The following is an 18,365-nucleotide window of genomic DNA, read 5'->3' on the forward strand; positions in this document are numbered from 1 at the left end:
CGACGGCGACACTATCTCCGGCGGACGGCGGTTCGGGTGAGGTTGGGGAACTCCGGTGGAGGGCTGCAAAGTACGAATTGAGGCGCGGGTCAGAACGGGTGATGCAAGGAGAAGCTACTGGCAAGAGAATGGGGGCTGCGGAGCACACACGGGGGCGAATCGGGCTGGATCCCGTGGCGGATCGCGGCGGCCGGAGTCGAGGAAGGAGACCCCCTCGCGGCTCTTCCAGTGGCTGGGCATGCTCTAGGGGAAGTGTAGGGCTGGTGGGTGCTCGAGTTGAAGCTCGGGGCCTCTATTTATAGGCAGATCGACGGGGTGGCCGTGAACGGAGAATCTCCGGCGAGCGATTACGGCGGAGCAGTGGGTTGGCAGAGGGTTTGAGTGGTCGAGCAGCATCAGTGGATGTTACGGGACTTGTTTTGCAGCTAAACGGAGCTGGAGCTGGCGTAATGGCGTCTGCCCACGGTGAGGTGACCGCACGGGCTCAACGGCGGCAGAGAGCGCGCTCCGCGCCCTGGGGTTCACGACGAGAGCGGCAGCGCATTCGGGGGAGTGGACGGCCACGCGGCGGGCTCCGGTGGTTTGGGCGGCGCTGGGTGGAGTTGGCGGCGCCGTGTCTCCCGCTGGCGTCCGCAAAGCCGCCGCCGGCGTCGATCACGGGGCGGCGCACCTTCTGCTGCTCGTCGCCGACGCCCGCAAGATGCCAGGCACTCGTGCGGTGCAGGAACAAGTGGGCGAGGACGAGGAGCAAGGCGACGCGAGGGTACTGGCGAGATTGATGCCCGGCTCTGAAGAAAACGACAGTGAGTACTGACTGAACTCTGAAGTTAACTGAAACTTGACAGTGACCAAGCATTGCAGGTGTTCGACAGTAGGCTTTGGTAAAAAGATAAATTTTTCTGGAGCTGTAACTTGGTGAGATGATCACTCAAAGCACCCAGGGGCTGCATGAATTTACTTGGAATTTTTGGAGAAAGTTTTGAATGAATTTCACCAAATTTGGCAAATCTGGTCCAAACTTGCAGCTGATGTAGTTTGAAATTTTTGAACTGGATACCAGTGGATCTTCATGGTTCTAGGTTGAGGGTTCAAAGGACTAGGAGGGGAAAGAAGTTTGGTGGTAAAAGTCAAAACAGAAAAAGGAGTTCCTTTGTAAATCTCCAAGAGGTAGAATAGAAGGCAGAAAAATATTTGAATGGAAATAAATACATGGGGAGGTTCAACTTGCTGGATTTGATGCAAATCATGATCCAAGGTGAGGAAAGGGTTAGGAGAGAGGATTTGCACTAATGCCATGGCAAGAAGGAATAGTTGAAAGTGGTAAAGGACTTTCCAAAAGCCATAGTGCATTCCCAAAATATTTCAAAGGTTATTTTCTCAAATGAAAAAAACATTTTGTCTTGAGTCCAATGAAAAGCAAGAACCTCCAAGACCAAAGGAGGATCTTGGGTGAATTCAAATAAAATTTTTGCCATAAGGAAAATATTTGAGAGTGAGAGTTCTCTTGAAGAAAATTTTTAAATCGCCCCCTTCAAGTCAAATAAAATCTTTTGAAAAATCCAAATAAAAACTTGGGTGTCACACACACCTAGCCTTGCAGCTACGCGCGACGCATAAATTCTTCCATAAACATGACCACTATCAGCATTGCGTTGTAGCCTCCATGCAACAATTTCTCCAAGATTTAGTGAAGTGTTGAGTCAACATAAGGAGGTGTTTGCAACAGAGGGACTTAGGATTTGACCAAAAGTTCAAGAAAGACGAAGAATGTCACTCCTCAAAAGGGTGCAAGTCCTCAAAAGGTTGCGTTTGTGCGTGAAGATCACAAGGATAAAAGCAAGGACAAAGGTGGTGAGAAGGTTGTGAGCGGAAAGGCCACTAGGGGAAAGTCCACTCCCAACAAGGAAAATGAAGTGACGTCTTAGTGAGGACATCCCTACCATAGTTACACTCACGGCTCTTGTTACTACACTATTGGGCCAATTACTAGAGCTAGCGCACGCCAATTAAATTATCAGGTACTTTCATTTCTTGGTACTGAGAATTGAAGGGAATCATTGCATAGAAAACAAAAAGATTCCAACAAATTCACCCAAGTTCTAATCTACTAGATGCTAGCAATGAGTGAGGGAAGTCTACATACCCTTGTAGACCAAAAGCGGAAACGTTCTAACGAGCGTGGTTGGCGTAGTTGTACTTTCTTTGCGATCCAATCCGATCCAGCACCGCACGAACGACACCTCTGAGATATGCACACGTACGGCTCGGTGACGTCTCCTTCTTATTGATTCAAGAACCGAGAGGGAGAGGTAGATGGGATCTAGGTGAGCATGACGACGTGGTGGTGGAGTTTATGGTGGAGCTCTCGCAGGGCTTCACCAAGCGTCTGCGGAGGAGGGAGGATAAGCAGGGAGGGAAGGCACCTTAGGTGTGGGGGGGCTGGAGGCTTGCCCTCCAAGCCTCTAGGGCCGGCGTCCAAGGGGGGAAGGAAGTCCCCTCATTTCCTTCCCCACCAATCGTGATCCCCCTTTTTTTAGGGGTCTTGATCTTATCCCTTCGGGATATGATCCTATTTCTTTTAGGGGGGATCTTGGTGCGCCTTGACCAGGGGTGTGGGGCCTTGCCCCACTACCCACGTCCATGTGGGTCCCTCCATGCAGGTGGCCCCACTCTGAAACCTTCTAGAACCTTCCCGGTACAATACCGAAAAATCCCGAACATTTTTCGGAACCCTGAAAGCCACTTTCCTTAGATGAAACTTTATCTCCGGACAATTCTAAAGCTCCTCATCATATCCTAGATCCCATCCGACATTCCAAACTATATACGGTCTCACCATTATGAATATCCCATTACTATTCTAGCGTTACCGAATGTTAAGTGCGTAACCCTACGGGTTCGACAACATGCGGACATGATCGAGACAACTTATCCGATCAACAATCAATAGCGGGACCTGGATTCCCATAATGACTCCCACATATTCAACAAAGATCTTTATCTGTTTGAACCACAATGTCGAGGATTGAAACAATCTCGTATTCCATTCCCTTTGTCTCGCAATATTTTACTTGCCCGATATTCAATCATCGGTATCACCATACCTAGTTCAATCTCGTTACCTGGAAAGTTCTCTTTACTCATTCCGTAATACGATATCCCCGTGACTAAACACATTAGTCACATGCTTGCAAGCTACTTAGGATATCGTATTACTGAGAGGGCCAAGAGATATCTCTCTGTCACATGGAGTGACAAATCCCAGTCTTGATCCATACCACCCAAATAGTACCTTTCGAAATACGTGAAGAGCACCTTTATGATCACCTAGTTACGAAGTGATGGTTGATACCCACAAGGCATTCTTCCGATATTAGGGAGTGACATGATCTCATGGTCAAAGGAATAGATACTTGACATTAAGAAAGCAATAGAAATTTGAACTTAGTGACACGATTGGGTCGGTCCATCACATCATTCTCCTAATGATGTGATCTCATTATTAAATGACAACTCATGTCTATGGTTAGGAAACCTTAACCATCTTTAATCAACAAGTTAGTCTAGTAGAGGCTCACTAGGGACATGGCGTTTGTTTATGTATCCACACATGTATTTAAGTTTCTAGTCACCAATTATAGAATGGAGAATAAACACTTATCAAGAACAAGGAAATATGATAATAACAACTTTATTATTGCCTCTAGGGCATATTTCCAACAAGAATATGATGCTGCCTAAATTGGATGCATTTGTGTTATTTAGAAATGATGGGCCTAGCATGGACAACACGGATGGATATTGGAGCATGATCAAGTGTGGATATGAAGGTGTCGCACAGGGAAGAAGAACGGAATTTCCAGTGGAGTTTTTAGCACTTTGAAACCATGATGATGACATACAAGGACCTGTTATTGGGAAACATAGTAGAAAACAAAAAAAATCAGCCTACGGATCAAGATCCCAGGATCACTATGAAGATGCATACAAGGTTAGATCTGGTCGTTGCCAACTTCGAGTTGCAGCGGAAGAAGAGTTGGTGTATATCATTCTTGAAGTCCCTTGAACCGTCCTACGCGGTCCCTCAAACGAAGATCGAAAGCACGATCTCTCTAGGGATTGCACATGTACGAGATCGATGATCCGGCAGCACTTCACCGTTCAGAGCTAGGCATCGCCGGAGAACTTGAAGAGGGGGGAAGAGCCTTGCGGCGACGCTCTGCTTTTCTGGAGAACTAGAGCTTGTGAGAGAAGGGGCGCCCGAAACATGAGAGAGAGAGGGGGAGAACTTGTCTCTGGGGAGGGCGCCCCCTTGCATATATATAGGTGTAGGAGGGGGCCTAGCCGACTGGAGGAGGGGAATCCCTCCCTTGGGGGAGCCACCCTTCTCCAACTCCTAACCGCCTGCTTATCTTGTAGGGCAAGCCAAAGGGGGGCGCCACCCTTATGGAGCCTCTAGGTCCATGTTGTTGCCCCCTTATAGACTTTAGCCTATTATATGGCAGCCTATCGCACCTAGAATAATCCTGGGGGGGTCCCAATAAATACTGCCACCCTCTTATATTACTATTAGGTCCCTTAGAACTTTTCCACCTTCCTGGTTTTCTTTGAAATGCTTTTGGTTTCCTCGAAACAATTCCTATTATCTCGGAAACTTTTCCGGTGATATTTTCTCAAACTCCTAATTCCAATAGAGTACAACAAAAGTCAACCTCGGGTTCATGTTAATTCCTTGGACGCTCCCTGGTAAGTTGGCCCTTGAAGAAGCAAAATTGTGTCTCCTTCTCCACCATGGAAGCAGAGTATTTCGCTGCTGCAAGTTGTCGTACTCGATGGCTGGATGAGGCAAACATCGAAAGGTTATGGTATTACTATGAACAAGATGCCTCTTTATGTGACAATGAGAGTGCAATTAAGATCGCCAACAACTTCGCTCAACATAGCCGCACCAAGCATATTGCCATTCGTCAACATTTCATAAGAGGTCATGTTGGAAGAGGTGACACTGAGATAGCTCATGTTGGCAGTAACTAGCCGTCATGGCAGAGGCGCAGCACGCGGCTGATGTGACGGCGGCCCGATCTTTCGATGAGAGTGTGGATAATTATCGATTTGGTGGATTTTGACCTTGACGATCCGGCTATATCGTACCCGACGATACGCCTCGACAATGGCTAAACCAATCTCCGATGGTTATTGACCTTGACGTAGGCACGATCAACCTGAACAACGAGGTTCGAGTTCCTGCAAGCAACCAAAGAACCGGCAAGAACAAAGGTGAATTGCAATCTGAAATTGCGGCTGAAAAATTAAGCACACGAACTAGATGAAAAATTGGGGTTCCACTGTGGATCTGACAAGGCGGTTGTTCTACACGTCTCGTAAATGCGAATTCTGGCGATGGCTAAACAATACAATAAAACCCGAGTCTAAACCCTAGAATATGATGACTATTTATTAAAGGCCGGCGTGGAGATCGCTTCGTCTATTTTCTTGAAAGTCAAGATGTGCCTGTTAATCTGCCGGGCCCACACGCGATCTGATCTGAAATAAACTTCTCGTATGAACCTGGTGGCAAACTGCCTCATCGGCACTAGGCCCAGATGCACAACACGCAAGGCCATGCATGGGCTCCTTTGTGTGTGCCATGCATGTGGGCAGGTCACGTGCATGCATATGGGCCCCACCTTGACATGCATAACAAAATGAGATGGATTGCATGTTCGTATGCCCTTGGCCACTGGATGCATGTTGATTTGATAATGCTTAACTGTAAATCTTCTGTATTCCTCAAAAAAAAATGTAAATCTTTTGTATTAAACTTCACATCTCACCCGAGGTTTGTGCATGTCTTCTTTAATCCTGCATATAAAATATTGTGTTGTATTTTTGTTTCGGATAACAAAATAATAATTCATATAATTTTTATTAGAATTCACCTGATAATTATCTTTACGCGTAACAACTGTGGTTATATCCGTATGGGTCATGTCCATATCAGCGGCACTGCCGGTCTTCGTGTTTTGGATGTTCCAGGATGACAATACAACCTGTGGCTCCTTGAGCAGCACCGGCTCACAGAGGACCAGATCGTCGACGAGCAGGCGAACAAGGAGGTCGTCGCGGCCATGGTCACTGACAATTTGGGCGTCGCGGATAAGCAACGAGCGTTATACGGAGTGCGACAGCCATTTCGAGTAGATCACAGCCGAGGCGGCACATGTGATTACGGACAAGAACACTGCCAACATCGACAACTTCATGATTGTTCACGCCAGGCCGCAACAACCATGAGGTCGGACCGAGGAGTAGGACGTGGGACACGGACATGCCCATGGCCCGCAAAGATTTAGACTAGAACAATTAAATCCATAAGTTTTGCTATGTGAAAAAATCCCTATATTAATGAAAATGCCATGTCCATTTTTATTTGGTGCGTCATTTTTTTTTGGTGGACAAAGTTGGGTGGCTGGCTCCCCGAAGCTGTCCCCAGACACGTCCAAACATGTCCACTTTATTTGGTGCAGTAATAGCATCGGAGATGCCCTGAATCTAGTCTAGGAAAGAATCCTATTCCAGATCGCTGGGATTTTCCTAACTCCCGCCAATAGCATCGCGTTGTAGGCCTTAGCGTCCGCCGGCTTTGGTCGTGGACTTAGCAAACCACCACATTGTGCCAACCAATTTCAACAAGGCAAATCAAATCATCTTCAAAACCTTTACACTACAAATCCTCCATCAATCAAATAAGCTAAATAGCCAATCGAATCGGCAGCAACGAGCGAAGCAAATATCATCATCATCCAACATGACAAACATATTTTACACTACAAAGTAACTACCCCCACAAATAAAGGGGCATAAATAAATAAAAACAAATAACGGCTTCTAAGTAACCACCACTAGCTGGGAGCAGGAAAAGCTTTACAAAGGAAGAGGGCACCAGGTGAGAAGGTTAAGATTTTGGGGGCAAAAAAACAACCAGGAACCAAAAACTAATCTAGACATGCCATCATCAATCACCACCTGTAGCAAGGAGATGGTGTGGAATTGATACATATCACCTCACCTTGTCTCATGAATCTAACTGTTTTCTTTCTCCCTATCTCCTAGAGTCCTACCATTGTTTAGTGGCCTGAGTCATCTCGTTGGCTGATCAGACGTCTGGTTGTTAGATGCTGCTGGAGCTGATGACATGGACGGGTGGGCTCCGTTATCCTGGGGAGGCGCGACTCCCCACTTTGGGTCCGCGTCCAGTGGCTCAACCACATGAACTGCCCCATCACTCATTCCAACTGCAATCTGGTTAGGCTCCAAGGGATGCGCCGCTACAACCATGGGGTACACACTTGCCCCGCTGTTGGATTAACAAACAGGGGAAATAATAAGCAAAACGCAACCACGTATGAAAACAAAAACAAGCAGTGACACTGAGCAGCATACCTAGATATTGAAGGAGGCACATAGGCGGAAAGTGCAATCCTGCAACGCAACCTAAGGGACTCGGCTTCAAATACTCCAATAGCACCATCACAGAAACCAGCGTAAACAAGGAGACCATCACACGAGTATATTGCACTCGAAACTGGCGCTGGCAGTGCATCTCTTGGGTACCACTGCATTTGCATCAAGTAACAGGGGAAATCAATGAAGATGCCCAGTAACAATAATAATCCATAAAGGAGAAAGAAGCAAATATGTATAAATCAAAAATATTTAGCAATGACATGCAGTGAGTAATAAACCTAGGGTAAGAAACAATGTGAATATGGAATAACGAGCAGATACAAAAATAATAAATTTTAGTCATGACTAACCGAGCGCGAGCATTCAAGATTTCCATCATAGATTGCCAGTTGGCTCTCATGAACTACAAGAAGATGTGTTTGGTCATTGTGAAACTGGACCCTTGTATCGCCAACTAAAGCACCAGAGCGATTTGCCGGGGGTTGGATATATTTTGATTTCTTCTTCTCCCAACCATCAATGCTCCAGACACATAGCTGCAAATTTTGGTTTCATCAATCAATGATTTGAGAACAAATATATGACATCATAGTTGTTTGCCCAATCGCAAAGAAAATATAATAAACAGACTAATGAATGGCCTGGCATGCGACTAACATGAATTGGACCGTTTCCGCATAGCAATTTGAACATTTAGCCGGTACAATAATTTATAACAGAGTAAAAGATCATACCTGAGCATCAGCACCTGAAGATACAAGAACATTCATTGATTGAGAAAATGCCAGTCCGGTAATCTTTTTCTGATGACCCTTGAGCTTGCTTTTGACCTAAGTAATTTTGTGGAGTTGACATTAGTACATGGCTTTCGAATCAAGATTTAGTGCAAAATAAATCAATATTAAGTGCAAATCCAACATGAAAGGATTCAATTGTTACCAGACAAAGACTCCCAAGTATTTAGAAGTGTCGGTTGAAGGTTTTTGATCGACAGAAATTGTAATGGTATGTTTGGTTTGTGTCCAAAATCTATCTTACCAAAATTTTATCCATTCTAGTTCATTTTTCTTGCCAACATTGGACGAATCATGGGCAACCAAAACCATGAACAAAATTTGGGCTAACCAATTTTTTGGTAGGGTGAGCTTGGGCTAAACCTAAATACACCCTAAGTGTAATCTCAGATACATCAAACAGGGCAAAGCAAGAGGAGATACAAAACATATTATTTAAAAGCAATGATACATTGATACTTCAATTCAAGTGAGTTTCATAAGTTAGCAGCACACACCTCATCAACACGGACATTGTAGATTTGAATGGTCGAGTCCTCCATTCCTATAGCAATAATATTATTGTCCTGTGGGTGGAATGCGAGGAAAGTCGCAGCAGGTGGAGGTGCCATGAACGTAGTCATGACCTGCGACAGATTTCACATATCTAATCAGGAAAGTCGGATAAAGGCAGTAACGCAATTATGGTTCTTGTTATCTGGAGTAATGGCTTATCAGGACGCTATATTACCCTAAGTGTGCACGGTTGGTTCAGAGGGGGAGGGGGGGATTGTCTATATGATGGAGAAGCCATTTACCTTGAACGTCATCATATTGAACAAAGAGACTTTGCCACCAGATGCAGACATAACATAGGAATCATTTTTGGACAACGCAATGCAGGCAGTTGCTTCTTCTGGGTTGCCGTCACTTGTGTCATTTGTCATTAGAATCCCATTTGCTGGTTGCCACAGGTGAGGCGAAATAGATGCAGTAGACTAACAGAAGAGGGTAAAGATAATTCAGAAGGCAAGCAAAAAAAGATTGCAACTGAAATCCAAATAAATACAACTTCAGTCTACCTTGCCATTAGGATTCCTGTCACTGCGTTGCCATTTCCACAGCTTATGAACAGCATTGGAACCGAGAGACAAAAGTGCAACCCCACTATTTGTATACAACAAACGGACAACCTGTTGAGGAAACAAATAAAATGTGACTCATCAGAAATTTTACATTGCCCAGAGCATTAACAAAATTGCTTGGCGAATAGTGAACTGCCAATTACTCCCTCCGTTCCTAAATATAAGTCTTTGTAGAGATTCCACTATGAACCACATACGGATGTATATAGATGCATTTTAAGTGTAGATTCATTCAATTTGCTCCGTATGTAGTCCACCTAGTGGAATCACTAGAAAGACTTATATTTAGGAACGGAGGGAGTATATAGCAAAAAACTACAAGCAAATATAAACCTTTATGAAATAATAACTACAGTCAAATATCAAACAGCCAATATACCCTCTTCTATATCTTAAGGAAACAGGTTGTATGTGTAAGTTGAAATTGCATGCTCAATATTTATAACTCAATAAAACATACAGATAACTAAAGGTAATTATGCAACTTGGCCAACATACTTTTGTTGGAGATGCTGCTGTATCTGGACAACGCCGTGCCCGAAGATGTCCTGAATCAACAATGTCGGCCAACTTCCAGGTCTTCAGCTTTTCAGATTCATCAGTTATTCTTGGTTTAACATCCGGCGTTCTGCTAACATCCATAGATGCCTGCAAATTTGTTCACGACATTTAGCAAACCAATGTATTGAAGAACAAGAAAGGCTGTGGGAACTAACCAGTCCACTCATTGATACTGCAGGCAACATCCTGTCAGGTCGCTCTGAGTTCACTGCTATAGGACTAGATACATTTGAAGCAGAACCAAGGTTGGTGAGCAGTGGAGGCTGCATTAAAAAAAATTAGAAGTGAGTACATGGCACTTATTAAAACGATCTTCAGTAATTGCCAGGCCAAATAGAAACCAACATTATGCAGCTAAAGTGGAATAGTAGTTGAATGAATTAGTTGTTTCAAAATCATCATTGGAACTCATCTTGTGTGCACCATACAGATACAGCTGGATGCAAATGTCCTTTAAGACTGTAGGCAACAGTCACAGGCTCAAATAAAGATTTCAGATAGAGCAAACAAAAACAAATACCAGAAAACGAGAAACCTAAATAAGGACCAAATTAATGTAACATTTATACCCTAAGTGGACCTAGGACACAAGCAAATGTTGATGAAAAGTATATGCATCATTACCTTTGTATTAATTTGTTGAGGAGGTCCACGAGAGCCTTCAAAAGCCCTGCTCTCTAGCATCCTCAGCAAACGCTGCCCATCGGTGTTCGCTAATATTTTTATTCCATTATCGTTTGCTGTAACAGCAAGCAATGACCCTTCCCTATTGAATCTCAGGCGCGGGCTTGCCTGCATAAATCAGTAAAAGTCAAGCAAAAACACTTGGTATGTACATTCATAAAAAAAGCTACAGAAATAAACTTACAGGCAGTCCACCCTCACAGTCTGTTGTTGTCAGTATGTTGGTGTTATCCATATCCCAGAATTTAACAACGAATTCATCTCCAGCAGCCAAAAAATGGTTTCTCGTTGTGTCAAACTGGACAACACCCAGTGACCGTTTCCTGAAGCCATTATATGTCCTCTTAATAGCTCCTTCAGTCTCATTCCACTCGACCAAGTGGGAATCACCGTCTTTACTAGTTCCACAAGAGAAGAGCCTGCAAGGAAATTTCAAAGCAGGTAAATTATATGGGTGTGAAATTCTAAAAAAATGAAGTATAATGTAGGTCTTTCATCCTTCAGCATGTTAGCTTAATTTTTCACTTGAAGCTTCTCACCTTGTACCATCAGCACTATAAGACATGGTAGTACACCAATGTCCAGGAGCATCGTAGTCGACCCGTGAGCCCAAACAGTCGTATAACCATGCCTTGATTTTTCCATCGATGGCGGTAGAAAAGATAAACTGCAGAGAAGCTAAAGTTGTAGAAACCCACAGACAGATGATAAAGATGAAACAATTTGAAGTACAAGACTGGGATGCCAAAATTAAACTAAGTGGATAGCAGCCAAAACAGCAAGTACAGTACCAGTGCAAAAATGGCAAGAGCATAGCTTAAGAATAGCAGAGGTGAAATCATCCAGAAAGTACCTGAATGTTCTCCTTGTAGTGAGGGCAAACAGAGTACACTGAAGCCTCATGGCCTTCAAATGTGTATTGCTTTTGTCCGGACTGAGCATCCCATACCTGCAAATGAAATGTGCAAGCATGCTAAGGATGTTCTCTTTCATTCTAAAAACAGTGACATCATGAGTAACCTCACCTTAATGAGTTTGTCATCGCCACATGTAATAATTGATAGGGACTTGTTGGGGTGAGAGAATGCAATGTCATTGACCCCGCCAATGTGAGCATCAATCTGTGCAATTCACAAAGAATCAAATAGTTAGCAACCTTTAAGCGGTTCCGATGAGGATTAGTTTGGGCATTATGGGGAGTTAAGGACTCTGTCCACCTAAGGGCTCGAATCCAAACCTCACGTTGTCAAACAGACCGAATGGAGGTGTACATAGAAAACTAATAGTCTCATCAATATGCATGTACCTCTGCTTGCTGTCTTAACTCTCCATTAGGAACAAACGTGTACGTCTGAACGATATGCTTTGAAAATGCCACACCTGAGAATCAAATCAAGCTTAAAGAATCAATCTGACAGACAAGCAAGAAAAGTGACAAGGAATAGAACACTCCTGAGCAGAGAAGCATGCCCAAATGATATGCACTCCCAAGCATAAAACAATGCCCAAATGCTATCTTTTTATTGAAAAATGGCGGGTATTTGAATAATGCAGTTAAACTGCCTGTTTCCATACCTAAAATATTTCCATCAGGGCTCCACAGACACCTATTGACACATATTGCAGCATCTTTCATTAGTGCAGCCTGAACAAAGAACAACACATTTTATGCATTAGAACTCGACAATATAAGTCTAATTACAGGCTTACAGCACATTACAAGTTGCTAACAACACAGAATAAAATAGATACAAGAATTTATCATTCAAATAATGACCTGCAATGGCAAGGTGCAGGAGCCAATGTCCCAAACTTTAAATGTCTTGTGTGCTATCCTTTCGCGTGAACCAACTTCCCATATCCCGATGTCACCAACATTTGTTCCAACTGTTTTACAAGACATTAAATAAATAATATGCACTAACAAAGTAAATATTCAAGAACCAAGCAAAGTGTTTGAAGCATGTACCTAGAAGAATAGTTTGTTGAACAGGATGGAAATCCAGGCTCATAACATTAGAACCCTGATTGAGAGTGCGAACAACTTGTTTGGGGAGGTCTTCTTGACTGTAAACATTGGGAGGATGGCTTGCACCAGAGAATGACACCTATAGTTTTTTTAAGGTGTCAAAAGTGCTTCATCAATCCACTGTTACAGAAATGAGTAAAGAGCAGAAACTATGGCAAGTCCAAGTTCACCCAAATACCTCATCTGGCTGGCCTACACGCATTCTTTTCATCAGATGTTCAGAATCTGCAGACTGATAGTCAATGCCAGGCGCACTTGTAGGAGTCCTTGGATGCTTCAGAAATGCCGCTGCAAACAAATAGAGCATCCAAACAAAAAATGAAACAACATTGAAACAGTGACAGACACCATTTTGCTGAATTGCAGTTTTATGATACCCAAACAAAAAATGAAACAACATTGAAACAGTGACAGACACCATTTTGCTGAATTGCAGTTTTATGATACCTGTGTTTGGTGGCTGAACAAGACCGGGCGGCCCTTGTGCAATAGCAGGATGTGGTAAGGAGGGATTGGGATTTGTCATCCAACCAGCAATTGCATTTGGAGATGGTGAAACCACAGGTTGAAACGGCTGCAAGATTGAGAATATGGTAAATGATAGGATGATATAAAAAGTCAATTCAACTATAGCCGTGATACGTACAGCATGAGCACCCATTGGAGGGAATCCAGCTGTCTTGGGGATTGGTCCAACAAGAGGACCATTGGCAGGGGGGGGAGCTCTTGCTCCATTGGTAGGAGCTGCACAGGAGTGATCCGTGAAGAGTGTCTTTATGTCAGGGTTTGGTCTAGGATTCTTGCAGAGCTGATGTTGCCAGTTAAGACTACATGACATAAAAAATCAAAGCAGTCCAGTTAGCATCACCCTCCACAAGAAACTAAAGCAAGAGAAGGCAATACTGAAAGCCTTGTAGGTCTTCATTATGGAAACAGCCCAAGCATTGCATGTGTTGAATATAGGCAGTATGCAGAAAAAATAGAAAAAAAATATGGCACGTCACAAACCTACACATATTTGTTATATTCTGCAAGAACTTGCCATACAGAGTATCCAACTGACACCCCAAAAAAATTGTAAGTAGAAATCATATCAAACATATTACCAAGGTAAGAAGCTATGAATTAGTACCTAAAACTTGTCATTTTGCTAATTCTCAGTTGCTTGAAATTATCACAAATCCCTGAAATTGCATATTAGTTGGCCTAAAGTTACAACCTGGAAGGGTGCAGTTTTAGTGTACTCTGCAATTTGCATTCCATATGTTATATCTGGGGTGGCATGAGGTAAGAGTGGTTGGATGTTGATCCAAAGGCTTAGAAATGTGACTCAGATGAGGAAAATATTCAGGCAACTTACGAATGGTCAAGTCATAAAGTTCAAGCAATCAAATGTCTCAAGTACGTATGGACAACATTTATGAAATGGACAGGACAACTCCCTCTTCACAACTACAACCAGGATTTGGTAAAGCACTAGAAAATGCTAATTCTGTTTGCCTTTTACTCAATCACCCCTCTTAATTTCCGAACTAAATGGTTGGAGCATGACCATTGACAATCAAGAATCATAAATAACCCTTATACATCGTGAAAGTGCTAAACTTCGAGTTTGTGTCTGTATAAAGACTGCACACCTCTTTTTCTCACTCATCCATCTCATTTGAAAGAAAGATGGAAACACGGCCAGAAGAAAACAAAAAGAAACGGAAACCCTCCCAATATAGCAGCTTTGTGACAGCTCATTTCCAATCTTATAAGTACCATTAGGAAAAACATGCGCTGGCCTGCTATGTTATATACAAATTTAAACAGAATCTTACGCACATCAAATCTTATTTGCTCAAGAAATAAAAGTACAAATTGTTCAAGCAGACCGCATCCCTCTGTAGAAAAAAATAGTAACATGGAATTAAATGCATGCAATGAATAAAATTAACCAATCACCTTTGATTGATCAACGTGCGCAGTCTTGAGGCTTTAAATGGTGGGAAATTAAGCTTGTCTCGGAACAGAGGGTTTGCCTCGATAAGCTTCTTAAGCTCCATGAGCATGATATTCCGGGCTGACTTTGTATCCCCGTATTTGGACAGCTGCTCATTTTGCCTGTTTGTGATTTAGACAGAATTACATCCACATTAGCACAATGCACAAGCATTCTGCTGTACGAAAATGCTCCAAACAAGAACTTAGCAGCACACCTAAAATTATCCAGAGTCAGCAGCTGCGTTATCTCCTTGAACAGCTCCTCGTTAAAGGAGGCAAACACCTTCAAATCCTTGACGAGTATCTCCACTGCCTTGGCCCGATCATGCCTGCAAAAGGCAAACTGAGTTGAGCGCCTGCAAATCGCTGTTGATCCTGAGCAAATGAGCAGGAGAGGAGAGGCTTCAATATGACTTACCTGTCGAGGGCTTCAAGGTACTTCTGCTTGCGGATCTCAAAGAATATCTTCATGGAGTAGCGGTTGTCCTCCACCTTGGTGAAGCCGCTGAGGTACCTCTCCACCTCGTCCCACTCCCCACCCTGGACCAGGTCCTCGAAGTGCTTCATGTTGAAGTAGAAGCCCGATTCCTGCTCCAACCTGCGCGACCAAAATGGACGGGGGGTTAAAAAAAACCAGCTTCAACAACTCCAGATAGCTCCAAAACTTTGTCTTGATCAACCAGACGAGACGAGACACTTACTTGTGCACCGTCTCCTTGAACTTTTCCTCGTCGAGGAACTGCAGGATGAGGAAGACCAGCTCCCTGCTGAGCGACGACATGGCTCCCCCGATCCCGCCCTGCGTCTCCAGCGCTCACGACGAGGGAGGACTCCCGCCTTGGCGGCAGATCCCCTCCCAAATCTCCGTAGAAACCAGCGCAGGGCCCCAACCGCCCCCCGAAAAAACCGCACCAAACACCCAACGAGCAGCTCAGAACCCTAGCAGGACGAAAACCCCGGAGACGAAACGGGCAGCGGGAGCGAGGTCACAGCCCAAGCGGACCCATCCCGGCGGGATCTCCCCCGATTCCGGCGGCCCGGCCGCGGATCTGCAGCTCCTGGCGCCGACCGGTGGTGCACGCGTGTCTCCTCCCTCAGCGGCGCAGCACGTAGACTAGGGTTTGGCCGCCGCCACCGCCGCCTGCTGCTTCCTTCTTCTCCCCTTGGCTCTAGCCGACGGACGGGTTTGCCTTTTCTTATCTCTCTCTCCCCACTTCGCTTTCTCTCTCCAAAACCAGTCTCTCTCTCTCTCTCTCTCTGGAGTAGGGAGTATTTATTTTTCTGGTCTGCTTTTGGTTTTTTGGGGCTGCGTTTTATAACCACCCCGCCCCGCCAGATTACACGAGAGCCCACGACCACGCACCTCTATTTACTTGGCAGCCACTGACGAGGACGGGCGGCAGGGGCAAACTGGGTAACTCCCATCGTGAGGTCCGCAGCCGCAGGTAGGGGGGTAAACTTCCGTTAACCATTTCTCGCATCCTTCCTCGTTTCTCCCTCTCACGCATCCGCGGTTTCGAAATTTGAACGGGGCTTGCCAGCCAGGGTTGAGGTAGCCGCGCCCGCTACAGGATACCCAACTTTTCAGGCGTCTACACTTTTGTATCTTTCTTACTTATAACCACAATAATTGATGGATAAGTTTCACCCACTAATATTAAAAAGATGTTATATTTAATCGATCACATCTCGTATATAGAGTGCATATCTGGTGATACGGTGCCTCATATGATCCCCTGATCCAGGACAAGGTGGGGCGTTCGATCTAGACTGAAGGTCCAAAATTTAGTAGGCTCAGCTTGCATTGGAAACTATGCAAAAGGCACCCTAGATTATTCCATAATACATTGACGAACTGCATATCCCTTCGTTTTGTTCATCTCGTCTTCTTCTTCTTTTGGGTACGACTAGTTTCCCCGCCGCCGCCTAGATCATGCCTACCGCAGCCACCATGGCGCATGCCCCATCCACTCAATATCTTATTTTTTGCAGAATCAGAAGAATGCTTGCTGCAATTACGACGAAGTTCTTTGTTTGGTCACCGGTTACAACATCTTGCTAAATTAGTTCTGGCATCTAATCATGAAATATAGCAGTGTTACAGTGTTGACTGTTGCTTCCTATCCTAACATGTCTAGCTGAACTCTATATACACACATTCTGTCTTATGAAGTGTCATAGGATTTTTCTTACATACAATAGCTAAAGAACCACATCTTCAGCCTAGCGTAAGTGAGCATTCAGACTTTTACTGGGTTATGTCTTATAGATTGAGTGATTGACTAAAAGCCATGCCAAATGAGGCTCAATAATGTTTGACTAACAAAAATCTCAGTTAAGCTCTATGTCAGGCTATGACCACCGGGTACTAGAAATCTATGTAGTTTTTCTCACTTCACAACAGTTGGATTTAGAGAAGTTCGGCGGATCTAACTTAGTTTTTCACATTGTATTAAACAGACTGACTGGCCATTTATGTTCTTCTGAAGTTTTATGGTGCATCAGCTTCCACACCAAAAAATCTTTGGGAACAACTATGTATTTGACCTGGCTTGTGTAATTATTTTCCTGCTTTTTCATCATGACTATTTTTCTTCAGTGAAAAGATGTAGTATCTTCTTTGACGTTTAATAAAAAATATTATGGGTAAAATAAGATGTCAGCGATGTTTAGATTCCTAACAAGAGAACAATGACTTGGAGGGTGAGTAACAAACTTTTTGTACTTGGCACATTGAACTCGGTACATGTGCAGTTGTCGATTGGTACTCTGTTAGTTGGTCTACGAATCTGGATGTAATTTTTATTATTTCTAGTGTTCGTTATACTACCATGTTTGAAGATGAATATATTGGAAGTTTTTCGCAAAAAAAACTATATAGCAAATTTGTAATACTGGCGTGCAAGTTCTTGCTATTTAAATTTATATATCATTGTTACATGTAGCGTATGCATGTTGTGGGTAATTGCCGGCATTTTCAAGCTTCACTATTTTCGGCATGTTCCAGTAGTGTTACTAGGTATCAAAATATAGATGGTGCGACAGATATGCAAGTTATTTGGCATCAAAAAAGTGTTTACATATTTTCCATTTAATGTTGCACTGTTTTTTCGAAAGGCTCGTTTAGATTCTAATTCTTGATTTTATCATGTAAATGTGCATTTGTGCCCACCATTGGATGCAGTACAATGAGAATAAGGACTCATGAAAGTGATGTGTATTGAAGTTGTTCCATTTAGCTATGTAATTTTCTAAACTAAATGGTAGTTCTGTAAATATAAATATTGAGGTCGTGCTAATTCCAAGACAAAGATGGCAGTAAATGGTGCACCGTTTTTTTGGAAGTGCTTCTGTGATCTTTTGATGCAAATGAATGGAAAATGGGTTCTTGATGCAACCTAAAAAAATTATTCCGTACTAGAAGTGCTTTTTTTAAGTGCTTCTGTTCCAGTAATCATAGGGCATTGCATTCTGTACTAGAAATGTTGGTGGCAACCTGAAGGCTACAAGATGGCAGTGTTTCATTTTTGGGGCGATGTGCACCCTCTTAGGCCATTTTTGTGAAGACATGTTACTTTCAGGGGCAAAACGCAAAATGTTCCAAGAGGCCATATGTAAATGCACTAGCACTTGATCCTACCCCTTTATCTGAGATCTGAAGCATCATGCAGCCCCGGAGCAGCGTATCATCCAATAGACCGGAGCACTGGATATTTTCCC

The 18,365-nt window shown here is 43.7% G+C and overlaps 1 protein-coding gene across 1 annotated transcript; it reads right to left on the reverse strand.

Annotated features, from left to right (window-relative positions):
* Nucleotides 1-6,783: 6,783 nt before the first annotated feature.
* On the reverse strand, nucleotides 6,784-15,947 carry LOC109738710 (protein TOPLESS-RELATED PROTEIN 2). Its single transcript, XM_020297799.4, has 25 exons — nucleotides 15,347-15,947; nucleotides 15,064-15,243; nucleotides 14,861-14,974; nucleotides 14,607-14,765; nucleotides 13,306-13,486; nucleotides 13,107-13,233; nucleotides 12,838-12,947; nucleotides 12,600-12,738; nucleotides 12,408-12,517; nucleotides 12,206-12,275; nucleotides 11,937-12,010; nucleotides 11,656-11,751; nucleotides 11,484-11,579; nucleotides 11,170-11,297; nucleotides 10,815-11,049; nucleotides 10,571-10,738; nucleotides 10,102-10,209; nucleotides 9,884-10,033; nucleotides 9,323-9,433; nucleotides 9,059-9,238; nucleotides 8,759-8,887; nucleotides 8,202-8,297; nucleotides 7,818-8,003; nucleotides 7,444-7,616; nucleotides 6,784-7,357 (listed from the first exon to the last, which is right to left on the reverse strand). Exons 1-25 carry the CDS (start codon nucleotides 15,424-15,426, stop codon nucleotides 7,141-7,143), a joined length of 3,417 nt encoding a protein of 1,138 aa, XP_020153388.1. The 5' UTR covers nucleotides 15,427-15,947; the 3' UTR covers nucleotides 6,784-7,140.
* Between the last annotated feature and the right edge of the window lie 2,418 nt (nucleotides 15,948-18,365).

Source organism: Aegilops tauschii, chromosome 7 (assembly GCF_002575655.3).
Source record: "Aegilops tauschii subsp. strangulata cultivar AL8/78 chromosome 7, Aet v6.0, whole genome shotgun sequence".
Lineage (NCBI taxonomy): Eukaryota > Viridiplantae > Streptophyta > Magnoliopsida > Poales > Poaceae > Aegilops > Aegilops tauschii.

Bases quoted from the DNA above. Each gene is read 5' to 3' on its own strand.
- LOC109738710 (XM_020297799.4), bottom strand. From the start codon at position 15,426: ATGTCGTCGCTCAGCAGGGAGCTGGTCTTCCTCATCCTGCAGTTCCTC. The intron at 11,298-11,483 runs GTACTTTCTGGA...GCTTCTCTGCAG, and splicing joins ACTACAAGGAGAACATTCAG to TTTATCTTTTCTACCGCCAT. The intron at 8,298-8,758 runs GTGTGTGCTGCT...AAAATTACTTAG, and splicing joins ACAATGTCCGTGTTGATGAG to GTCAAAAGCAAGCTCAAGGG.